We start from the raw sequence: 27491 nt of genomic DNA on the forward strand, positions 1-27491 counted from the left end.
TTATTATTTACAATGCTTTAGGAAAGCATTTCCAATGATCAAATGAAATTTGAGAGTCAGTCATAGAGATATAAGCAAGCTACAGGGATCACAATTTTTGTCATGTAAATAAGGCTTGTGCCCTCTTTTTGTTTACATAGATTCAATATACCTGTATAAAATCCTTTTCAAGCTGATTTGCCCATCTTTTTATTCATTTGAAGCATAAATGAACAGTTCCTAATGTTTGACACATTGATTTTAGGTCTAAAACTGGAATTTTTACTTCAACATTCAAAATGTAAACAAAAACTTTGTTTGCAGAGCAAAGAATTGTATGTTCTCTAACTTTCTTTTAACTCAATGAATGATACTTGAATTTTGGTTGCCTATTAACCAAAATCGTGACCATACTCCTTTAAACCTTACAATCCTTTAATGAATTTGAACACCATAATGAAAAACATCTCAACTCAGATTAACATACACTATGAGAATTTTATAGAATATGTGGAATATAAACTAAATGCTTACAAACTTCAACAGTACTAATGGTTTTGTTTTTAATACAGTTAATGAAGGAATTGCACAAACAAATGGAAGTGATCCATAGAAGAATTATGCCATACAATATAGAGATTACCACACAAGCTCACAACAACAGCAATTTAGTGTATCTCAAGGATTCTTGCTCAATGGACTCTCTCTATGAAAATAAAACATCTGCTGCACAGCACACTGACCTAATACACTCAGCCAGAGCACAAAGAACACATTGAACTATGACATTGGGCTACAGCACAGAGAGCCCAGTGTGCTACCACAGTCAGCTACAGCACAGAGAGCACACTGAATCATGACACAGCTTTAGCACTGAGTTCACACTGTGCTACCACAGTCAGCTAGAGCACAGAGAGCACACTGAATCATGACACTGCTTCAGCACTGAGTTCACACTGTGCTACCACAGTCAGCTACAGCACAGAGAGCACACTGAATCATGACACTGCTTCAGCACTGAGTTCACACTGTGCTACCACAGTCAGCTAGAGCACAGAGAGCACACTGAATCATGACACAGCTTCAGCACTGAGTTCACACTGTGCTACCACAGTCAGCTACAGCACAGAGAGCACACTGAATCATGACACTGCTTCAGCACTGAGTTCACACTGTGCTACCACAGTCAGCTAGAGCACAGAGAGCACACTGAATCATGACACAGCTTCAGCACTGAGTTCACACTGTGCTACCACAGTCAGCTACAGCACAGAGAGCACACTGAATCATGACACTGCTTCAGCACTGAGTTCACACTGTGCTACCACAGTCAGCTAGAGCACAGAGAGCACACTGAATCATGACACTGCTTCAGCACTGAGTGCACATTGTGCTAATCACACTCAGCTAGAGCACAAACAGCACACTTGATCTATGACAGCATGCTGAACTATGACACTGGGCTAAAGCACAGAGAGCACACATATATAGAAGATGTATTGCATTGTTGTAGGAAGGACTGGCTATCGGGAAGGTCGCAGGGGTCGACTAATCCGTCATGCTAGCCACTGGGCCAATGCCCCAAGTATGGAGGGACCGAATATGAATTGCATGAGTAGTTACAGGATAAATCATAGATGTATTGCTTTAAATACTTCATTTTCTAACAACTGAAGCTATAAAGATGGTGGCTTGTTATGTAACTAAACTTCAGCAAGGTATTTGAAATGAATGGGATGAAAATTATTTTTTGTCTTTTTTTTTGAAAATCAAAATGACACAAGGTTGCAATCTTATTTTACCCAACAAAGGTAAGAGTTTTCAACAAATATGTTTCATGATAGTGAGTACAAAATGAGATTGACTCCAAAATGGAAGCTGTATGCACCAAAGCCATATTGACCAAAAACTTAGCACTTAAAACACTGGTTTCTTGAAAAAATGCATGCGAGATCCTTACATCACAAAAATAACAAAAAACAAACAGCAAGATTTCAAAGACTTTCAACAAAAGGGTCAATCCAAATTTTTTGATCTGGTAATTTTAAATGTGATTTGGAATCACGTTGATGTTGAGACCCTTCCCCTAACCCATTTTACCCATCCCTCACAAGCCTTCACTTGGGACTATGGATTTTTCCAACAGAGAACTAGGAATGATTTGAATTGGTGGACCACCAACAGTTGTGGACTAGACTGCTAAAGGTATGCCCCTCTGGGTCTCAGCTAGAGAAAGGCTTCAGGTGTTCCAGCTGAATCTCCAATGCTATCCGCTGCTCCATTACCTCCTGAAGTTCTTGGTTCAATTCACTGCCAAGTCTCTCTAACATTGAGTTCCTCTCCTTGTGTGTTCTAATGGCCATCTGTAGATCTTTCTTGTCTCTGCTTAATTGCCTGCATCATCAAGGGAAAAGATTATAGAATTTTTTTCTTTCTTGAAATGACAAAGATAAAAGATTTTCATGTCACCAAAAATAAACTGTATGCTATGAACAATTACTTTATGAAACATTGATACTGTTGGCTACTTTAATGTACAGTATTTTTTAATTTTCCTAACAATGAACCCACCCACCCACCAAAAAGTTATTTTAAACATAAACATCTGAGATAAAATTCAGTTTGTATGTAAATGGGAATAAACCTACATTTTTCAATTTCTCAGTGTATGAAAAAGGGAAATTATATGAAATTCAAAGTATCTGTTCAAGAGTCTGAACACTAAGCTGTAACTTACCGTCTCATTTCCAAAGAAATCTGAGTCTCCCCTCCCCCTACTTCATCGTCTGGGACATCAAACTTGACTAGTGGTGATGATTCCTGCAAATAACACAATACATGTACATGTACAATACAATAAGGCCTATAAAAGAATCGTGTGTTTAGGGTAACACTGATGAAAAAATTAGGTTAGGTAGGTAGGGATTTTTAAAAATTTTATCATATTTTTTTCTGCATGAATCCTAAGAATGTTTGTTTGTGTCATATTTAAAAACAGATTTATATATAATACTATAAAATTCACAATCGGATAAAAACAGACATCTAAAAATGGTAGGATCGGGGCATTTTTGTAGGTTAGTGACCGTTAGGTAGGGTTACCCTAAACACACAACTTTTTTTTCAGGCCTTATCTCTGTATCAGACCAAAAACATCACAAACTTATCATCAAAATCTGTTGTATACGCTTCCCCAAAATACATGTACATGTATACTGTAACTGTACTTTAGTTACCTGTGTTCATAAATTAAAATGCCACATTAAACTTAGACATATAACCTGGCATTAATTTCAAACAGCCAAAGAGTTATACCACAGCAACCATGGCACGAAAGGAAAATATTTCAGCTGTGATGTTCTCAGCTGTCATATAAATTTCCTTCTTTTGACATAAATAAACAGTTTCGTGGTGACTTTGTTTCAGCAAGGAAGTAGTGATGCTGATGCTTGCAGTTTTAACCTAACACAGCGACTCATTTTCAGCACAATTTGTCTTTTATCAAAGTCTGAAATCAGTGTTATCTTCATCTCAAAACCAAAGTGCAGGAAAGCTGTACATTGTGAGTCAGGCACATGTACACTTGTAAAACTGTACTTCTGATTACCCGTACAATCTGAATGTCTACATATCTAGTGAATCAAAATATAGTTACCTGTTTGATGTACAGTAAAACATGGTTTATACAGTAAAAATTGGTTATAGCGAAGTCCTACAGACCAAAGGGTAAACTTCGTTATACTCGTTATTTGTTATATCCGTATAACGAATTTGTAATAATAACTATTGCGAATTCACTATATATTCTATATACATCTTTTCTTTCACCAAACTAAAATTTTTGCTAATTGAGGCTTAGAATGAAAATTCATTCTTGTGATAACTTTAATAATTTGATTGTGATTTGAAAAATTTATGTGAAAATGAATTCATCTACACTATTATGTTAAATGGTAGTGCAGCCTTTCTATAACTGTAAAAAATTTGTTATAAAAGTGTTAAATTTTGTTATTACATGTATTCATCTCTACGTGACGCAAAATCATTTCGCTATATCCATAAATTCATTATATCCGAATTCGTTATAACCGCAATATTTTGCAAAGATTTGTTAGAATTTTACCGGATACTACAAAAAACTTTGTTATATCTGAAATTTTGCTATATCCATGTTCGTGCTAAACGAGTTTTACTGTAGTGAAATCATGCTTATACATGTAGCGAAATACGTTTTATTCTCTTGATCATAAAAAAACAATAATTATAATCTTATCTGACACAATGAATTTTTTTCAAAATCACGTCCCTGGGGCTTCACTATAACCGGGTTTTACTGTATTGAACTACACCATCAAGCCCTGTATCAGTAGAAAGACTTACCCTGGATGTACTAGCAATCACAGCATTTGAATCTGAAAAATAAATGAAATATTTTGATTAAAATTTACAAATTTTCTATAAATGGTTCTGTAATGTGAAAAGAATACTTTTAATTTGGATTTGATATGTACACACCTCCTGACTCCAGACCAGACGCTTGAACATCATGCCCCTACAGGGAAATATATAAAGTTTGTAATAAAAGAATGCCAGTATGAACTATTGTTAAATACATTTATAGAATATGCTTCCTTGAATGAATTTCTGTTTCTTTCTCTCATAAATTAAAGGGAACAAGAGATTTGACTATCTGACAATTGTCTCCCAGAATACTGATAGATTACTACAACCATTTGTTTCTGACAAAATCAAACAAATGCATGATTTTCACACATTTCCTTTTAAGATAAAAACATGTATATATGATAAAGACACTTGCTGAAAAACTAAATTTTTAAATTGACTGTAGATATATTCGGTTGCTCTACATTTCTGCTTTACAGTCAGTGGTACTGTACTGGGCGGGTAACAAGAGGCAGTCCTACCATTTTGTTGTACTCCTGGGATAATGAGCGGACTCTGTGATTGGTGGAATCGGTGGTGTCAACACCGGCCATCTTGTTGAGTGACTCTTCTGATGGAATGGATTCAAACCTCTTAAACTCGTTAAACTTGGAATTTATTGCACTAAATGAAAGGTCCCCAGATTTTCTCACTGCTGGACTCTATAAACAAAATTTGACATTATATACACAGATTAAAATATATAAACAAGATACCTACAAATTATAAAAACAGGCATTTGCATTTTGTATCTCCTAAACTTAAATATCAGTCAACAAATAAAAACGTTTTATGAAAGTTTTATTGCACAAATCAACATGAAAATATTTTCATATGGAATCTATTTTACAATTCAAAACAATAAAAGATTTATGAATTGTTATCACAACTGAAATCAAGAACAATTTAAGTATTATATAGCAAATATTGATGTCTGTTTGTGGTAAAACTTACGTCTTTGGGAGAGGCCCTAGGAGGAACTGCTGGGGGTGTAGAAAGACCTGAGGTAGAAATGAGATAAGGTCATAATAAAAGTGTGTCCCAAAAGTTGCAGGAACCACATACAATATATGTACACTCAAGCTTTCTTCTACTACTAGTGTAAATATACATGTACAATTATATGTTATATATATATATACAGCTTTTACCGGTATATATCAAGATGAATTGTAACTACAAACCACTTGGAACTCTCAAAGACCATCGTTTATGCTAATTGTATGAAACATTAATTGAAATTCTACAAAGCTAGCTCAGGCTTAAGTTACTGTAAGTCGTTTTAATTCCACGGTGTTAAAATTTCACGAATTCTCAAAAAGTACCAATCGCGATAGTTTTAATTTCATGCTCCAAGAAAACCATTTGATCAAAGTATAAGCAATAAGAGGTTTTAAAAAAAACTTGTTTATATTTACGATGGGTTTATTTTAGCGGAAAAACGATAAATTGTGAACATAGTGAAATTAAAACCATCGTGATTTTACTTGCCAATCTACAGTATTTTAATTCAATTAACATCTGCTCAACAAGCAATAGAAACACATATGTGGTCAACTTCAATACAAGTGCCACACTATTTGAGCATGGTCTGGGGTTGAAGCATACCCTACATTATGTAACTACACAATAAGACACCCATACAGTCATCTTTTCATGTCAATGGAAGTCAATTATCAAGAAACATAAAAGTACATGTAGTATTTTTAAAACCTTTTTAATATTGAAATTACTCATAACGTGGCATACAACATAATGATAAATGTTAGCTTTGTAAATTATTCTCTAAGTAAATCATCTAACCCTTGAAACAGTTGTATTGTCAAAACAAAATGTTAACAAATATACAACATAAAAGCGGAAGATAGTTGAATACTTATCAATCGGATGGGGTACTTTCTGACCACTAATCACTAATCCCGCATTAAGCAAAGCTGAGACTAACCTGTTTACTTTTTAATGAAAATAATGTGATTCATAATCTGCGATATCCATTGAATCGAATTTGCTTCGAATGAGGAAAAGTTCATTTAAATTATAAGACACTTCATTTTACAGGAAATCACCACTAAGAATTCAGCATAATCCAATCAAATGACAGGAAAAATACACTGAGTGACCAGGAAACCCCCTCATTATCGAATCCGGGATCTACTAATATCAGTGACTTACCACTAATTATCTAACACCAACACCCTGGCCAGAAACACTGAGGAAAATTACAATGTCATTACTTTGTTATAATTTTGATGCTAAACTTCCCTATACAAAAATTCAGGGGAAAAATATCACAAAAGATACCAAGTTACAAATTTCCTTTAAACTCAATTTTGCCTTATAAGGACAATAAATTAAAGTGGGAAAGGATTTTTCTATGAATTTTGTCCAATTCTAAATAAAATAACTGTGGACTTCACTACATTTCTTCATCACTACATCTTCATCTTCACTACAACTTCATCACCAAATTGGGCAGAATCTCATACATCAAAATTACCCAGTACATTGTACTCAGATTTGATTACTTATAATACAGTCAAACTTCGTTATCCCAAACTGGATGGGACTGTTTAAAAACTTTGAGATATGGAGCATTCCAGATATCAAGGGTAATATACCCCGGTACTTAAAAGATAAGTGGTTGGGACTTAAAAATCACTTCAACCAATCCATTGTATTCAGAGTTCAACAGTATATACTGATTAGGACAATGCTTACCTTAAATATTTGCTTTTTCAGTAGAAAATTGGTAGATAATAGCAATCTCTAGCAATGAAAGTTTATAAGCTGTTCTACAAATTTCAAGATTTGCTACCTTGTATATCAAATACCAGTTTACAATATCAGATGAATTTTTTCTTCATTCCAAACATAAATTTCTACTATATGTTACATAATATGCATGCTATTTTTGCATCTTCAAGCACTTTTTTGGGAAAGACTATATATATATCAATGGAACAATTAAATAATTTTGCTTCCCTGTGAAATGCTGACTAGTCCTGAATTTATTTTGTTTAAATTGATGTCATTTTGAAGGAGATAGCAGGTTTGGTAGTACTGTCTACTGTATAAAAATAAAAACATTAATCAAACGTCTTCATACAATCTAATAAACTAATTATCTTCTTATGAAAGAATAAGACATGGACTGAATATTTTTATGAAATGAAAAGAAAAATGCTGTAGTCTTAATAAGTCAAAGTAACTGTAGACTTAATGTCTGCAGAATTTCATAAACTAAATACAATTGACCTTTGATATCTCAAATACTGATATCTCAAATACAATGGATAAATCGAAGTGATTTGTAAGTCCCAATCACTTATTTTCAAGTATTCTATCCTTGTTATCTTGGATATATTGATATCTCGAAGTTTTTGAACAGCCCCATCTAGTTCGCGATATTAATGAAGTTTGACTGTACTTTATGTTCCTATGTTGATATGGACACTGATCACCATCAGTTACAGGCTTGCCCTACCTTTGCTGGCGTCCATGGACATGCTTCTGCCCGTGGGTCGGGGAGGGGGGACTGGGGGCTCCTGCTCCACGCCCCCATCTGTGGCATCAGGGTGACTAGTGGTGGGGGCGGGCAGCAACAGACCAGTGATATTGCCAGGAACTGTAAGGTAACAACAGTGTGTGATAACTCACAATGTCATTTCTTGAGTATGCATCATTTAATATTAACTACAGTGTACTTCTTATATGTACTGATCCTGTTAATGGCAAAAATTCCAAAAACAATCACTTGACAGGTGTAATAAGTGAAAATGAACAGTGAAATGCGTATAATTCACTGTCAGTCATAAGTTAACTTTAATAATATAAGAGACTAAGTTTTGAAGGTATGATTAATTCAATTCTAATACTTTGTTCATTTTAATTTCATTTTAAAATGTTCATCTTTCAGTGGGATCTCACAATCTCACACCATGATTAACTTTATTACAAATAATGTTAATTTAATTAAAATTCTAAATTTCATTACAGTGTTGTTTGAATTTTCCTTTGTTCAAAAGTCAGGCAATAGAAGGCCTATTTTTGTCAAAACTTCAAAAAGAAGTTGGTGCCTTTGATCTATACTTAACCTGACCTAAGGCTTACGCACAGTCAAATAAGATATTATATGCTTCCTATTTTAATTTGTGTATGGCTGATTGATATTGAATCTCTAAATAATCTTGCTTTTGAACGTTGAAGATACTGTGAAATCATTAAAATTCGTGGGGGCCAATTTTCCTGGATTGGTTAACTTTTACAGGTTCGTGGGGACGTAATTTCGTGTATTCTTTTATACCAACATAAGTGCATATGATTTTATAACATTAATTTATTAATTTGTGGAGGATGTAAACTCGTGGATGAGAGGTACCACGAATATCACGAAAATTGAGCCACCACGAAATCTAATGATTCCACAGTATCTGTCACACATTTATGATACCCACTTTACAGTATTTTAAGACATTGCAATCTGTCCTTTAATTTTTGGTTTTAGTCTATGCTTACTGACATGCCCACATTTGAATTAAGAAAACATTTCAGAGAGAGAGAGATAGAAAAAAAGGGATATTCATAAATCATTCACCAAAATAATATGTGTAATTCTATACATAATAATGTATAGTGATAATAATCATTCATATCATTGGGTGAAGAACATGCAGGCTTAAGTGACATGCACAATCATATAGATGTGTATATATCATGTATCTGTCTGACGTGTGGGGTGTCCCTGGAGCTTGTAGTGGGGGACCTCTTATACCTGGGCCCAGACTCTTGGGGGGAACTGGGCGTGGTCGACTGGCCGTGGGGGGCGGGACAAGCGGCGGACTTCCTGCTATGACATCATCATCCATCTCCAAGATATTGATCTCGTTCTGAGACGCACTGAGATGGGGCTCGGTGTTTGATCGAAGTTTTTTTGTGCTGGATTCTGATTGGTTGTTATGTGAAGGAGCAGGTTCTGTAAACATACAAGGTTTACATACAACAACCAAGGAAGTCATGCAAAAACACACACAAACCAGGGGAGAGAATCCTTGCCAGGAAAACAAGGGGAGGAATTGCTACTACATGTTGTAAATTTGCCATACACCTTGCAAAGTTCAGTAATACTCTTTCATTCCAAGTATTCAAATACTGATTTTTCATTTAAAAAAGGATAACAAATTAACAATTAACTATAGAAGCAGAAAGGTTTGCATGGCAGCTAGCAATCACCTAGAGCCGGCATGCATGCTACAGGGATTATGTGGAGTTCAGCTCATACCCATGTCTAGCATGCAAGTAGATGTACTTGGAGAAGATTTAAAGTTTTATATTAATAATATTATATTCTTATTATTTTACATCAAGCTTCAAAAATACAACTCTTTAAGAAGCTCTATTGAAAAAGCTCTTATTTTTACCAATTTAAAAATGTACCGGTATATGTAATGTTATACTCAAATTTTGTATGTCTTACATTTGCAAAAATGCAGCTCTTAGACTATTTATTTTGCTACATATAATTCTAATAAATAATCACATTTTTTTTTTAATGTTTTGTAATGATTTTTTGTTTGCTGTAGTGCTAAATCTAAAAAATTATCTTTTTGTGTCTAAAATTTACTTTGTAAAACTTTGAATAAACATGGAGTTATCTTTCCCTAGCTAGGGGTACATGTATTATAATGATTATCATTGAATCTACCATTAAGGGTAAACTAAATAACCATAACTCCTTATTTAACGGTACACAATAACGTACATGTATATTATTAACCTTCGTTGGAAGAAAAAGGTGCCATTTACCAACAAAACTAGCATGCAAGTAATTCTACCATACCTTCTTTGCCTAAAACAATGAAAGAAAATAAATATAAAGAATCTAAATAACAAGACAAACTGAGGTTCAAATGTGAATACTAAACATGCTATACATGTGGTTCTCTGTATAAGTTATATGGGGAACCCATACACATTCACTTATTGTTCAAATATTTCTTCTCATTCTCATGAATACCTATATAACTTTCAATCCAATACTGAAAAACCTTCATATTCTATATGTAGCATCAAATAATGAATTTTACTGTTTATATATACATTTCTTTCCAAATCTCTAGTATAGATTTCATAAATTGTGAGTAAAAGTGTTAATTTAACTTCTCGTTATTGTCAATCTTAATGTAACATTGAACGAAGAGCAAATCTTTCCACATATGGAAATTTATTCAATTTTTGAAAGTCTATCATAACATGAATGTTCATGCATACGTATTTCATTTATAAGAGTGTGAAAGGGCTAATCAGATTTATAAAAATCTGGCATGAATCATTCATGAGAATGAAAAAATACCCAGCGAGTTGAAACAGGGTCAATAAATTATGTGCAAAAATGAAATCAATGTGTGTTTCCAACAGTGCCTTGACCTCGATTGATTTGAATGGACTCTTCTGTGTCCGGTGGGGAAGACTTACCTGAGAACGCCCTTCCTCGCTCATGCTGGTGGATCTCCGGAGAAACTCTCATGGCAATGGGATGTACGATCTTATCCTTGTAATAGAAATAAATCAATTGGATGTCAAAAACTCAGAAACACTAAGACAAGAACAAAGGAGGAAAAATGAAAGAGAAAATAAGTGAGCTGTTTATGCAATATCAATAAATTAACAAAAATTGAAAACTTTAATTTTCAATAAAACCAAAAAATATCCCAGTTTCTAAGATAACAAAGTTTAATTTTTCTCACTTGGAAAATTTATCATAACTTTTATTACTCATAATGTTAAGTTCAAACATGATTTTTGTCAATCTTTGCCTTTCAATGTTTGCTAAAAAAGTGATCATTTCAGATAAGAATGATCTCTGCCGTATACATCTTGGAAAGAATTTATTACAAAACCTAAACTCTACATGATAATGGACCTTGATAATGGTATTGCCTTGAGAATTCACTCACTGATTCAGAGACCGGTACAGAAGCAAAGTTAAGTGGTTTGACACTGGGGGAGGCCACATCGCTAGCCGTATCTGAGGAGCCGTCCTGCACCACCTGCTGTTCCGGCCAGTTCTCTCCGATAGACTTGGGATGAGAAGGGGGTGTGTCAGGGGGCGTTGCCCTCTTTAGGGTACCCCCTGAAGGATGGTCAACAGCAAATGGCTCCTCTACAAAACACCCCACATTACAAACTGTTAGTCATGTCAGCTGAATCTCCTGAGTGTCTGAATGCCGATACATGTATTTGTTGACATTTTATACTAAAACTAGATGAATATCATATCAATAATTAATAGTAAAGAAATTCTTTACCATTTGTGAATGAGGTATATGGCATCAGAGAAAAGGGTAGTCTGTCTGGTATTTCTATTTCATGTCTCCTAAGGACCACCAAGTGCATAGCGATACAGAACTCCTCCAGGGATAACTCACCATCTCTATTCAGGTCAGACAACTGCCTGCAGATTGAAAAAAAAACCATGGTTTTTGTACAATAATATATGTTTTTATCACGAAAACATGATTGCGTAAATATAGGATATGCATGTATTTGGTAAACATTTATCAGTTATTTTTTTGTCTTAAAAATGATGAAATACGGTAATACTGTAGATTCCTATTAAACACGAGGATATGATTTCCGCATAAAATCGCAAAAAGCATGTCTCGGGTATTTTATAAATCTCGCTTTCTTTTAGATAGATGTAAACTAAATGAAACTATGATAAAAATTAAGAATTTACCATTTTATATTCTCACCACTAAATGCAAAACATTAAAATCGCGGAATTAAGCATTTGTGTAAAATGCGGAATCTACAGTATATTTCATAACAGGTAACTGTGTCCAAATTGTAGCATGAATATACAAACTACCATACTGACCATATTTTGGAAAGTTCGTGCACATGTAGTTTGGACTTCTCAAAAAATTCCTTTGCTACAGCACCTATTAAAGAAACAGATCACATGTAAAAATGCTGTTTTGCAGAAAAATCTTCAGCAGGGACATCCAGTGTTTGCTATTGTCCAGCCTCTCACCTGTAATACCTTAATATCTCACCTGTAATAGTTTTGCTCAGGTCAGGCTGCATGGTCTTAAATTGTGCAATGTAGTATTCCTTTTGGTCATCATTGATACTCCAGATATCATCCACACTCTCCGGATCAGAACTTATGGATGAGGAATCAAAGCCTGGCGGCTCTAAATTATACGGCTTTCTGGATCCGGGTGCTAGTAAACCTAAAATACAATGTACAATTTATTATAAACACAGTCCTATATATCTACACAAACATTTTTGACTCTCCTTATTTAACTTTTATCAGAAAAATATGCTGTAATTGTATTGTGTGTAGTGTGAAAAGTGCGATATTTTGCAAAAATGGATTTTTCATCAAGCTACCAAAGATGTTTCTGATTCTTGATATTAATGCATAATTATATATATAACATTTAGAAATGTACATTACTAAGTTTAGCAAATGCTATGTTAGTTAAAAACGTTTGATAGAATATACAGCCAATTGCAATGCAAAAATAATCTTTAATCAAAGGCCTGAAGGGCCTAAGAGTCGACTCGCTGTGAACATGTTGTCAATATTTTGATGTATTCATTTTTATTGCATTGTTAGTAATACATAAAAAAACTGGCTTTTGTAAATAAATTAAACATAGGTGAACAAAGATTACAGGGCTCATTGTGGCAGAAAACACCTTTACAAGACCAGCCCTATCATATTAAATTATATGATAAGAATATTTAGATATCCTATTTATTCAAAAAATTATCTTTCACGATTCATGATTTTTTTTATCTTTGATATGTTGTAGCCAGTGATAATAAGATACTTCTATACTTAATTCATGATTAATTCAAATTCTGCGTGTTGAAAGCAAAAAAGGGTCAATAAATGTCTGATTCCTGAATCATCAACTTGTGTCAGTACTTTCAGTACTTTGATTCAAAACGTTCTGTTGACTAATGATACACTGGCAATGCCTGCCAGACTGGCAATGTATAATAGTGTAGGATAGAGACAAAGGACCAGTATTTTTCAATGACAAAAAAATAAGAGCTATTTGCATTATATTGCACATTATCAATTCACGTTTGTGCTCAAAATCCACTCCAAGAGATCCGATGACAGCAAGGGTCTTCTCGCTTCGCGAACTGGGTTTTTCTAAAAATAGATTTTACGCTTAACATGGAACAAGGTTTTCCCTGTGTAAGTTGTCACATTCATGGGTGGCGATTGAACAAAAACTACTTTGATTTGTTTTATTTTTTAAACATCAAGAAAAACTTTAAAAATATATGTGTAAAAAAAGTTAAGATTGTTTAACCATTTGAAATTGGCAATCACGCAAACAAAAGAGGTTAATGAATGCACTATTTTCATTAGCGCATAAATAATGTAGTGCAAAATTTTCGCAGAAACGTCTATGATAACAAGGACATGCTCGCTTTGCGAGCCGACTCAAAAAGGAATACATTCAAAGTTGGTCATAGATATATTTGATAGTTTGTGTACCTGCATGTTCATCCTCCTCAAACAAAGCCCACCCCTCCCCATGTTCATGTGAGGAGTTGGAGCCGGTCCTGTGGTGATGGGGATGATGGGGGTGTGGGTGAGGGTGGTGCCCGGTGTGTATTGTGGTGGGGGCGGTTCCTGTTATCACAGTGGGAGCACCGGTCTGAAAGGCGTTCATCACAACAGGTGCCCCCTGGCTCTGACTGGCTAATGACTTGGCTACAGGGGAGGTCATCTGACCATGCACATTGTTGTGATTGGCTAACGGAATGCTGCCAGCTGATTGGATGTTATTTGTGACGGGTGGAGAAGAGGGCGGGGACTGGTTAGGGGAGGTAAATTGTCTGGGGGATGTAGCATTGTTTGGCGACTCCTCTCGATTCAATGACTGAAAAACAAAATGAAAAGTGATTGAATGGCCAAATGATTGCAGAAACTGTTTGGATTTATCTATTAACTCTTATTAAATCGTATATCGCATAAACAGTCAGGGGTGCGACTGAAATCCATCATTTACAAAAAATAACTGATTATATCATTTTTACTAACTTACAGACTTTAAGGTGGAAGGCTACATCGTCAAAACATGTCTGACTTCCGTTCGAAACGCCATTGTGTTCCAGATTGATAACATTATGTCGTGGTACAAAATAGCTATACACCGTTTAATTGAACTCTTCTAACTAAGGAGGTGAGATAGGAATGAAATCACCAAAACGCTTAGAAAATATGTCAATTTTCTTCCTGTTTAAAGCTTTTAACTAACATTGATTATCAGCTGTTTTGTACGGAAAACGTGGAATCTAAATAATATACCATTTCCCTGCTCTGCTGCTATTGGCAACACATTTTTGTCATGTCATCTGCAACAGACGATCATACATATGTGGCGGATTATCGATATAGGTAAGCAGATGTCAAATTTTCATTTAAACTATATATGTATGATGAATATAAAACGAAAGTACCGTAGTAGGATCTCTTGAATTGATCCTAACTTCCCAAATTAAAAAAAAAACATTTTCAGTAAAAGACTTTCACTGAAACTTTGACATTAAACTAATGTATTTTGATTAAAATAGATACAACTAGGTAGCAATAGCAGTGGAAGCCCGGATTTGCAAGCCAAATGAGGGAAAGACATAATTCTAAAAAGGAGCATGTTTTTCATTTCCACACATGCATGTGTATCACTATGGACATCTAATGTATGTATTGATATGCGTATGGTTGTTGTTTATAATTGCTATTGTATATAAGAAAGTAAAAGGCAATTTATAATATAATTAACTACTAATATTTTGTTCTGAAGAGTTAAATATATATATAAATGCATTCATCAATAATATGATTTTTCAGCTTCAAACATTATCATAAGCACTACTTATCTTATATCTATATATTTAGCATAAACTTGTTCCTTTTTTAATTTGTCTTCGTAATTTTTATTAATTAAAAAATTGATCCCAAGACATTTGAGACCATGTAAAATAAAGAAAGACAACTCTTAAACAGGATCTTTCATACCAAGATTTTTGCAATAATTAAGTATTTCCTTTAATTTTTCAATTTCATTCAATTTCTTTTCTTCATCCCATTCACCAACGAATATTGTTTATATTTTCAGGTTTTTGTGGGATTTTGTCCAGCAGTTTGCCTTAAAAGAATTTTTTTATATTTTAGTTTCATATTTATGTGGATTCCAATAAAAATCATACAAACTTCATTCATGATTATTTTGTTTTTCATTTCTAAACTTAATAACATTTCACTTTCATAAGAATTTTAAAACAGGAATGTTTAAAAATTTGATTAATAAGGGGTTATCTGGAACCAGACTGATATTTTAAAAATTCTCTAGAAAATAGTGTATTGTATTTTGAGGTATTTTATTGTTGAATACTGTGCCTAGTATTGGTAACAAATGCATGCAACAAAAATCTCCTACACTTATTTGGTGTAGAGATCCACCTTAAGTTACCAATTTGATAAAAAATGATGAATACAGTCATGTTCATATTTTAGAGGTCACTCTATATCTCAAAATAAACTCCAAATAGTCATGACTGTTTTTCTTCATTATTCTAAAAATGATGGATTTTAATTATTACTAAAATTGAGTTTTATGATTTTTCAATAAATTGGTAAGTCTGGGCGCACTTAACTATCTCATTTGTTTTACTGGGTGCACTAATTTATTTTGGTTTCAACTATGGGTCTAGCTGTTTCTCTAGACATGGGACCATGACAGGATAGTGTAAAATGAAGTAAAGGGGAAAGAAGTATTAACTTGGGAATATAAAAATATGATGAAAGCAAGTCATATTAAGATGTGCACATTATTTTGTGGGTAAAAATGACAATAATCAGTTATTTTTCAATTGATGAATTTCAGTAGCACCCCTGACATCATATGCTTTCGGCAATTTGATCAAACTAAAAATCATTAATAAACTTCACCAATATAAAGTAACCTCTTAAGATGAAGGCAATACATACATGTATAGAGTCAGAGTCCTTAATTCTTAAATATAAGGACAGGAAAAAACAGACTTCCTCCTACAACTATCTGTGTAGGTATTGTCAGTGGTCGGATATATTTTTATAGTGAACTTTACACCCTGAATCTACTGTCATACATTAATTACACAGTACAGGCCTCCGGATCATGAAGTGTTCTAAAACCAAGTGTTTTTAAAGTCCAAATCTCAATCTTTATAAAATCATAATATGTCATAAATTTACGCTTAAAATTTGTAACAATCAGCATAATAGAGACACACATTGTTGATCACAAGACAATAAGAGAGTGTACAAAATTTGACTTTTAAAAGTCTACGACTGCTTCATAATCCTGGGGCCAGGTGAAGTATACCTGTTGGTTTGTCACCCCCTGTGGGATGGGGTTAGGATTAGAGGGTCCTGAGTCCCGGTCTACCACACCCCTGAACTGGCCTGACTGGGACCGGGTGTGGGATTTCTTGGAAGCAGGGGGTGGGGGGAGCTGTCCCACTGTGGGATGGTTTAGCCCCACTTGCTGGACAGGCCTGAAACAAAGAATCTTTCAATAAATTATACATTAATATATGTTTTTGATTTTACAAATATTAATTCTAAAGAGGTAACCATTTTAGGTTTCACTGAATTCTCCAATACTATATATGAGCAATCATACTCATATTTCCCTTGACTGAGTCAGTCCTTTTATTTTCAGGTATGAAAAATAAGTAGAACTGCTTTTAATATTTTGGTCTACCAGTAATAGAAATGAGGATACTATACTCCCAAAATCATAACTGTCATCATTTTCATAAATACAAATACTGTAAATAAACATGTACTTAAAAGGTCATTTTTAGACTGTATTTATCTTCTTCAAAAGAAGAGCTCTATATAAAAATATAGGAAAATACCAAAATTTAAAAGGCAATATAATTATAAATGGATTTTTCCTTTACTAAATAAAAGTTTATACTTAACAAATGATATATCAAAATTTTAGGTAGATCTGATGGTTAGTTTGTTGACCATCCAGCCTCCTTATTTAAGCTTATATAAATCCTATTTTGAGTTTTTGATGCCTATCAAAGCTGCCTCTTCTAGTACACACTAATAAATAATTAAAACTAATGGATCTAAACGTGTAAATCTATTGATACACTGATCAGTTAAAGAGGAAGGTGACACTGAATTCTGAGTACTCTTAATAGACATATAGATGATACTGTATTTAATGAGTATAAACACTAGTTACCTCATTTCTCTTGATTCTAGCTGATGCGTGTAGTAAAAGAATTCTTTGTCAGTGATTGCTTCTACAATTCTAATATCATTCTGAGATCTATATTCTGCTATTATAGATTCAGTGATCCTTTTAAGTAAGAGGTCCAACTTGATGACAAAAAGTGAAGAAGAATTAATCAAGATTTACAAAATATGTTAATTTTTAATTAGTTTACACTGAAAGGCTGAAAGCATTATTTTCTTAGTTTTTTTCCCCCTAGCTATGCCAGAATTATCTTTTGCTACTTTATGTACTTCCAAGCTTAATTAAAATCACTGATGAAGACAGATAAAGTGACAAAACTTCATTATGAAGCAGTCACAGAGATACTGAGAGGGATTGTTTTGATGTTCTTATTAGACAGAAACTTGTGACTAAAATTCATCACAGAACGCAGTATCACACATCAGCATCTCAAGCTGGGAACATTTTATTTGCTTAAAAGACCCCTTTAACATAATTGGATAGATTGCTCATCAATGTAGATGATTCTCCAAAAGAAAAATCAGCTGTGTGTTTTGCATTTTTGATTTGATATTTTTTTTGGGGGGGTGGGGGGTGGGGGGGTGGTGGTGGTGGTGTATACAATGCAAGATCAGCTGTGTGTTTCGTATTTTTGATTCGAATTCTTTCGGGGGGGGGGGGGGGGGGGTTATACAATGAAAGATTTATTATCGATACTATAGATAATTATAGGAGTATTTTATCTACCAGTTTTCTTATCTTTCAATCATACCATAAAGTAGTAGAGGTCATGGCCAGTAACCAAAAGGTCGCTGTTGTGTATTGTGACTTAGACAAGGCACATTATCTAAGTCCACCCAGCTGTAATTGGGTACTTGCTTATGCTAGGGGTTAACCTGCAATGGACTGGTGTCCCATCCAGGGGGAGTCTATGACTCTCATCGGCTTAGCACCACAGAAACGTGGGATAAGCTGCCTTATGTGCCTTCATGGCACCGAGAAGGATTTAACTTTAACATCTACCCATAATCTTACCTCTCTGTATCAAGGGAGGGAACTGCATTCTGTACTCTCTTCTCTGAAAAAAATATGTCTAAATCAGTATTCAATTTCAACTCATATAGGCTTAATGTTTCAGTTTGATTATTTTCAGAAACACAGACTCAGTGGCTAGCCATTGGACACACAACTAATGCTGTTTACTCTATATGGAGTATTTGATCACCTTGGGATTATATAACAAGTATAAAGGGCTTTTAGCATGTCCAATTGACAGCCTCATTTACAATTCTGTGACTGGGGTCCTCTGGTACTTATCATGCTTGTAGATAGATTACAGTTTAATGAAATCCTCTTGTTTGAGACCATGAGATACTAACTAAGGAAGTAATAAATGTAATCCTTAGAGTTTCTACATTGTTATAAGTGATAAATAATCTGAGTTATATTCACATTATGATTATATGATATTTCACGTACTGTCACCCACTGAAATATATCAGATCCCTCTCATCTCCTGTAGATTTTTAACAACCCTATCCTGTAAAATCATCAGAATTAAGGGGGGGGGGGGGAGGGGTTGGTTTCATATTTGTTTGATAGTCAATTTTTCACAGATTCTCTGGGAGGTAATTTATATCATTAGTAAATTGATACCTTTTATCAAAATTCACTGAGCATGTAAATTCAAGTGAGAGCTAGGGGACGTATTAAATCGTGAAAGTTGACCTTTAAAAATTCCAAGTATTTCACAGTATTTACTTACATAGTCAAAAAAACAAACTTAGTATTTAAAGTCATAATGTTATTGGACAGAAAGGGCACAGAAGTAGAGTATAAGCAAGTCATATCTACATCTGTAAACACTGAAATCATATCCCCCTTTCCCTATATATATAATAAATCTAATCTGCACTATTAAAATGCATAACACTGCATAACATGGAAAATGTTAGAAGTTTAACATGCTTAATATATTTCACTTAACTTACTTTATCTGTCTATTGATGCATCAAAGAAAATGTCCCATTTACGAATCTTATCCTAAATTTCATTGGGCAGTTATTATCAAAGATATGGTATCTTAATTCATAACATTATGTGAAAATATAAATATGTAAAATTGATTTTTTAAAGAATAATTTGATTCATAAATGTTTCCAGTCTGCATGGTATGTGTTTATAATGATTTCAAGCAAAAGACCACATGCTTGAAGTTGATGAATTTTCTTGACAACTGCATAACAATAAACAATGTAATTAGGGTCTTCCGTTTCCAACGGAAGACCCTCTTGTTTTTCTTCGGTTTCTTTTTATTATTTTTTTATTTTTTATTTTTTTTCTGACTCCTTCTCGGCTTTATATATCAAAAAGTTTTCATCCGATTTCAATGAAATTTTCAGAGCTTTTGTAAAGTTACCGTGCCTAAAAGATGTTAAAGTTTCAGCATTTACGTCACTTCCGTTCAAATTTGGCGGCCATTTTTTAATTTAAAAAAAGTGATTTTGTCCGGAAGAAATCTCCGTAAACTTTAAAGATATTGCTTTGAAATTTTTACTGATGATAGATGTATCAATTCTATAATGTACTGGGGGGTTTAAAATTGTGTTTATCAATTTTGCTCAAAACCGGAAGCAGTTCCAATTTTTGGAAATTTTCATTTTTTTGAACAAAATAAGACAATACATCAGTCTTATAAAACTTACCATGGTGAATTCAAATCCGAAATCTGTTTGAAAATCGGACGATGCATCACAGAGATATCAGGGTTTAAAAATTGATTTTTCCGGAAATTTTGATTCCGCGTCCTTGGTTTAAAAAATAGCGTAATGTTCAATGTAAAATTGATTCGTACCAAAAATAATTGTTAAGTCGTACTTGAACACTTTTGGATTTTTTTGGTCAAGTCGTTCTTGAAATCAGAAAGGTTTTTGTTAATTCGTACTTAAAATCATTCGTATTTTGTTAAGTCGTACCAGGAATAATTCGATTTTTTCATCTTTTAATTTTAGTTACTCTTGTTGTTGGTTTAAGAGCTCTGCTTCTTACAAGAACTTCTGGCTTTACTTCCGACATTAACGGAAGACCCACTCGTTGCTTTGCAACGAGCTTTGCTCTAGTTATTATTGAATTTTCAGTAGTTATGTAATACATACATTAATCGCATTGTCCTTGAATACTCTTTTGGGATGAACAGATCAAAGCTTAGATCAATACCCTTTCCAATAACAAAGCCTGAATAGTCAGAAGTTATTTAGAAAACCACTCTACAGAACTCACATACCTTGGTCAGCAGTCCTGGTGAATTTTGGCAATGGCATTTCTGTTCCTGAAAAAATTGAAAGTACATCCATCAATATTTTATGAAAATTCTTCATACATATCTACTTCATACTCATGGGCCATAATGCTCACCTGAACACTTCCTTGTTTACAGTACTAAAGGACTACACCTGAGTAAATACATTTATAAAGATAAGGTGAATAATATTACAACCCCAACCCTTAATATTCACTTTGTCAAACAGCTTGATTTGTTATTCATTTAAGACAGTTTGGAGCGATATATTTCTTCTGGATTTTCATGACTGATTCATTGAGAAAAGATACATCTAACTTCAGTAATTTGCCAGTTTTGTGGTTATCAAATTGCTCTGAATCAATTTCTTTCCTCTCGGAATACATACATATGACGATTTTTGAGAAATATACCAACATACTGTAGAGTTTATTCATGATCAGTTAAATGACAAGACAACTAAAATTCCATCAAAGGAATTCATCTCAGGCATCAGTCTAGATCAGGTGAGTTACATCAGATCAGCAGAAAATCACTACAAAAGGACTAAGTGCGGTTTTATCCAATTTTTGCCCCCCAAAATCAAAGTTTTAGAAAGAGCTTTAAAATAAGGTGAAAGATAGTTAAAATCATATTGGAAATAAAGGTGTAAAAGGTTATCACCCATTGACGTCATAATGTAGAAATGACGTCATGAATATTGCATTATTTTGATAAATTGATGTTTTGTAGCAAAATATGGGTGTTTTCCGATGGTTTTTCGACTGGGAAATATCAAGCGCAGGCTTGCTCAAGTACCATATTTTAGTATAATATGTATAACTATCTGAAGAAAAACATATGTTAAAATCGCACTTGAGCAGACCTGCGCTCTATACTTCCGAATGCAAAATATAGAGCAAAAATGACAATATCTTCATTTGTTTGCAAATTTGCGGGAATTAGGTCATTTAAGTGACGTCATAGATAAACAGCGAGTGAGCAATGATGACTGAAATCAAGATTAAAGTTATAGGCATCCTCTTTACAATGATTTGTGAAGATTTCATTTTCATACGATACTATTTAAAAATTGGTTGAAATCGGGGGCAGATATTTGACCATACCGCACATAGTCCTTTATCTTTCTTTCTTCCATCTCAGACACTACTCTTGTGCTTTCTTTCTTTTTCTCTCATTCTTCCCCTCTTTCTTACTATAAATAGGAATCTTAATGATGCATTTAAAAGTTTGTCAACATAAAAACAAATGCTTAACAAAACTACTCTTCTTTCCTTAAACATCAAGTGTTTCTTGAAGCCTCTATTAATGAGGACTGTCTCAGTGAAAACTGATGACTGACACTTGTGGCAGATAACAAATCTAAATGTCACCATAAAACTTCACAGTCTATGGCTGCTGAAGACAAAAATCTGAAGATGAGACTCCATCCAGAAACAGGGAAAAGTTCTAATGTCAGTCTCACCGCACAAAAATTGACAGCAACGGAAGCCAGCGCTGATAGTTAGCCATGAAAGTGAGCCTACTGATACAAGACATTGCCAGAAGATCTAATACTCAGCCACAGTGGACTGTAACCCGGTACATTTCTGTATAGACTGACTAATGTTTTATAACCAGAGACAAAAATCAATGTCTACCAGTACCAATAACTGGGGGTAACCCCGTCATCAAGATCTAACAGGTTTTATCCGAACGAATCAAATTCCGGACATCCCGACAGTAGTTTTATGGGCTGCAATAATCAGGTCCTAATCCAGTATCTAATTCTAATAAATCCAGTTCACACTAGATAATATTTGGATCTTCACCAATACCAGAAATGCAAAATTGAGTTTTTATTTCATCTAGATACACAATCTGTCAGCGGAGTGTCTTCCAAAATGTATTTCTTTATTTAAAAATTCTATTTACCATGTATTTCTAAAATGCTCAACAAGAATACAACAGTTTAAGATACAGTTTTAAAGTCTACAGAAAAAAGGGAAAATTTTGAATTTTAGATGGATGTTTACAGGTGTAACAACACAGGTAAAAATGATGCTCGCTCTCAAGGAGTCTCTTTCTTATCAAGGGACTCTAGTAATACCACATCAAAATACAATCCTACCATAAAATTAATTGGCATAATTAAGATGCATGTTGACAGAGTGGTAGCTTCCAGCAGTAAATTAATAATTACTTGAAAAACAAAGGAAGGAGCAGCGTTACCACTCCCTAACGTACTGTTACCCCTTACCTGGGCAGGAACGGACTTTCTTCTATCACACAGGAGAAACTCCACTGTATGATATTTCACTTGCCAAGGATCTTATACTTTTCTTACTCTTTCATTGCATGCCTCTGACATCAGTACATGTCAGCTGATGGATCAATACAGGCTGACTTGAGTTATAAGTTAATTAGACTAATGATAAAAGTGCAGTATTAATTTTGTCACTAGCTGCAGAGATGAAGTTACTTCAAAAGATAGAGGAGGAAGTCTTGATAGCTTCTACTGCTTGGTTCCTGCCTAAGAATCTATAATTAATCAGCATGTGTTTATCTGACCTCACTATTTGACCTCATTGTTCCAGATAAGGTCAGATTGGGAACCTTTGATTTTAAACACATTGTCTATAAATGTATCAGATATTTCTATATAACTGTAAATGTATCCGATATAATTTTTTGCAGTGATTTTGATTTGATAGAATGCTATGATCTATAATGTGGTACATATAGATATCAGTAAAGTACCCATTACAATAAATAATACATGAAGTCATATATAGTATGACTATCATCAAACACTGAAATACAGTTAAACTTCGATATCTTGAACACTGTTATCTAGAATACAAAGGATATGTCGAAGTGATTTGTAAGTCCCAACCACTTATTTTGTAAGTATTTTACCCTTGATATCTCGAATACTCGGATATCTTGAAGTTATAAAACAGTCCCAGCTAGTTCAAGATAACGAAGTTTGACTGTATTATGCAGATTATCAATTTTGACATAAATAACCATCCCAGCATACCCCTTCCCATCATTGACTTTGAATCCCCGAGGACTGATCAAGTCTGCATGATTACAATATCCATTTACTGAAGAAGACAGAGTTAGCATTGTATCACAATGATAGCCCTGTATGCAGTTATTACACATTAGAGGATGTTTTTGTGTAGCAATCAGAGAGAGCAATGCCAACACTCACCCAAGTCTTCATCAAACAGATGTTTTCACAAACCCTCATACACAATCAAAATAAAGAGCATATGGATGTAACAAGTTTGTACACAAAAAGCCTTTAAGAGCTACCATATGTTTGTAAACATGAAATCCATGTTCAAACAGTTCAGATACAATGACCTAGGATCTGTTGTGGATGCCTTAACTTTGTACACTTAAAAAATGCAAAAACACTGTAACATTAGTCACACATTGCCAGCATTGAGATGTACCCCTATCAGGTTACCAAACTTTACCATGTCAAGTTACAAAAACAAGCCCATATAGTAAGTAAGGCAGTGATGGAAAAAAGGGTCAGGTGACAACATAAAGGATCTCTCTCTCTTTCTCTCTCTCTCTCTTTCTCTCTCTCTCTCTCCATCTTCAAAATCAGTCTAACAGTTTAACAATCTCCAACTAAAAGCAAAATTATGATCTAGAAGATTTTATGTCTTTCTCTTTGCCTTCAGATAACTTCAGATAACATATTTATTAATTCACTAGCAGCCACTCTTTATGGCTGTAAATGTGACCATACCATACCTGTGTTGAGACTGTCCAGTTTAGGTGGGTAGCCATTCTGTACAGCTGCGATCAGTTTCAGGGCAATATAAAACTGGCTTCTTCCAAAATGTCCCAGTCTCTTTGCACCACACAACTCAGATATCTGTCAAAGTATATTGCCATTGATAATATCAAAACCACATCCCCATCTTAAAAAGTATATTGCCATTGATAATATCAAAACCACATTCCCATCTTAAGAAGGCTAAAACATGAACAAACTAACCAAAATCGTGACCATACCCCTTTAAACTAATATTTAAAAGTGAAGAAAATACTCCTAATAACTTTGGAGCTGAGATTTCAAATTTAAACATTTTTTAAAGCTCTTTTTCTGATGAAATCAATATAATCTAAAAAAAAAAAAAAGCTATGTCCTTCTTTCCATCTTCATTCATTCAAATCAATGTTACAAGAACATGCCAATTCAAAGAAATGTTTTTTTCTTAAATTTTATTTTGTGTCATTTATTTCATTTGAACATCCAAGCTCTGGTTTAATAATACCTATATACAGGGTGTCTCAACATAACTTTGTTCGCATTCACAAACACAAAAAAGGAGAGTGTCATAGTCCATCAAATGTTTAAAAGATATAGCAAGATGTATGACACATTAAAATTTGCTATTTTGTGGAAAACATTCTTTTCAAAAAATGTCTGAGAATTTTTATAAAAGGCCTTGCTCGTTGTTCAAAAAAAGTGATGCAAGTGTTGTGCAAAACAAATTAACAAAAAACCACTATCTCCTTGTATGAATTAATTTACCTTTTAAAGCACCAAATTAAAGCTTTTTAGTGGGTTATGATAGTGTACTTATTATGTAATCCCACATGTCATGAACATAACCAAGCCTAGACTGTGTCATCATTGCATCATCATTCAGCTACCTGCTCTTAGAAATGACTTTTAATGTTTTGTTTAGACCTATAAAAAAAATTGTGTGTTTAGGGTAACACTGATGAAAAAAATTAGGTTAGGTAGGTAGGGATTTTTTTTTTTTAATTTTTATCATATTTTTTCTGCATGAATCCTAAGAATGTTTGTGTCATATTTAAAAACAGAATTTTAATAAAAATAATATAAAATACACAATCAGATCAAAATAGACATCTAAAAATGGTAGGATCGTGGCATTTTTGTAGGTTAGGTCGGGTTACCCTAAACACACAACTTTTTTTTAGGCCTTAGTGGTTGACTTAATTTAATATTAAAACTAAACATGTATAATAATGAGACCAACATTTTTACCTCTGAAATAAGATTTAAAGTTAAGAAATGAATTTAATTAATAATCTAATTCAAAATTCATTTCAAAATACCATGGTCAGGTTTTTTTTTTAAAAAGGGATCATGCGAGTTGTAGAAAATACACTACTGAACATGATATTTCAGTTCCCATCATTTATATTAAATATTTTGATAAAGGTATTTAAGAATGCTTTCGTAGCAAAACCCATCATCGTTAGTAGCCTTAGAAAGATATTAGTATAGGCAATTTATGTTTTTGAATTGCCCCAACTTTTTTGTTGTTTACAATCAATACATCTACATGCATGCCATCTCTGTGTTTGTATTCAATATGCATATATACTATCATCTAGCAATCTCTTAATTCTCAGAGCACATATCCATCTAAGATGACACATTGTTCATATCTGTACAACACATTTTGACATTTTCTTCGACTTGAAGGAATAAATTTACTACTTAGTATAACAAATTGATATCAATCTATGAAAAAAGTCTTTGATTTTGTGGAGTATCATTTCCTTGATTTGTTTCAACTGACATGTTCCATGTATTATGTAAATACATACTAAAACCTTCAGATGTAAATTGTAAGCAAATACAAGATATATAATAATAAAACATGTTTATATGGTAAACCTCATGGACAGCAGACAACAAGTGACATGACCTTGCTGACAGTTTCGGTTGGCAAAAGTTTAATGTTTTATAAGCTGAACATCTAACTCGTACCTTCAAGAGCACTTCCGGACTAAGTCCCGAGCACACAAATAAATCTGAAGCTCGACTGTTACTTATTTTTCCACTTCCATCCGCATCGCACGTTTGGAAATACTCTCCATAAAACACTTGTTCTTGCTGTGTAAGTTTGAGTTGTTCCATATTATATCGGAGATACAGTGCATAAATAATCGATTTAATCCGTTGCACAGAACAGTTTTTTTCGTTTAAACGTAAGTGCTAAAATAGAAGTTCATTATAATTTGTTCGATTGTAAACTTCCCATGTTCAGCCATCTTGAAAAAAAAATATCACGTGATGCACTATTATAGGGTAGTATTTTTCTATGTTTCGATGTTATAAAATCTAACTTCATATACTGATTTCTGTAATTAATTGTTTGAAGCAAAGTTACTTTATTAAAATATTATACTCTCGAAAACATTCAGCTGGATAAGAGTGAGCATCACGTATTCCGTAATAATCGAATTACGAACCCGATTGAAAGAGTGGGCGGGGCTGGAGAGAGAGAGAGAGAGAGAGAGAGAGAGAGAGAGAGAGAGAGAGAGAGAGAGAGAGGGGGGGGGGGGGAGGGGGGTTAGAACCATTTTAACAAGGCCTTGGACTTTCAGTAGGACGTAACAAGAAACATTTTAACAAGAGCTTGGACTTATGTAGTTAATTTTGTTATACTTTCATGTTAAATACTGAAATCTGATTGGTTAAGACGCAGTTATTAATATTTACTATT

The 27491-nt window shown here is 33.8% G+C and overlaps 1 protein-coding gene and 1 long non-coding RNA gene across 4 annotated transcripts; one reads left to right on the forward strand and one right to left on the reverse strand.

Annotated features, from left to right (window-relative positions):
- LOC128183527 (ralBP1-associated Eps domain-containing protein 1-like) lies at window positions 1–27063 on the reverse strand. 3 transcript variants are annotated; one of them, XM_052852568.1, is made up of 20 exons: window positions 26753–27063; window positions 24751–24874; window positions 20980–21024; window positions 18732–18774; window positions 16824–16995; window positions 13949–14336; window positions 13526–13597; window positions 12477–12656; window positions 12299–12362; window positions 11727–11872; window positions 11376–11581; window positions 10894–10969; window positions 9194–9394; window positions 7907–8047; window positions 5377–5423; window positions 4905–5084; window positions 4495–4531; window positions 4360–4391; window positions 2717–2799; window positions 1–2373 (listed from the first exon to the last, which is right to left on the reverse strand). In XM_052852568.1, exons 1-20 carry the CDS (start codon window positions 26900–26902, stop codon window positions 2202–2204), a joined length of 2559 nt encoding a protein of 852 aa, XP_052708528.1. In that variant the 5' UTR covers window positions 26903–27063; the 3' UTR covers window positions 1–2201. The 3 variants fall into 3 exon arrangements, with proteins under 3 accessions (XP_052708528.1, XP_052708529.1, XP_052708530.1); XM_052852569.1 differs by lacking the exon at window positions 13526–13597; XM_052852570.1 differs by lacking the exon at window positions 9194–9394.
- On the forward strand, window positions 14515–15674 carry LOC128183529 (uncharacterized). The gene is made up of 3 exons (XR_008243619.1): window positions 14515–14854; window positions 15031–15156; window positions 15576–15674. It is a non-coding gene; the product is annotated as an uncharacterized LOC128183529 (long non-coding RNA).
- Window positions 27064–27491: the final 428 nt, after the last annotated feature.

The sequence above is a fragment of the Crassostrea angulata genome, chromosome 5 (genome assembly GCF_025612915.1).
Source record: "Crassostrea angulata isolate pt1a10 chromosome 5, ASM2561291v2, whole genome shotgun sequence".
Lineage (NCBI taxonomy): Eukaryota > Metazoa > Mollusca > Bivalvia > Ostreida > Ostreidae > Magallana > Magallana angulata.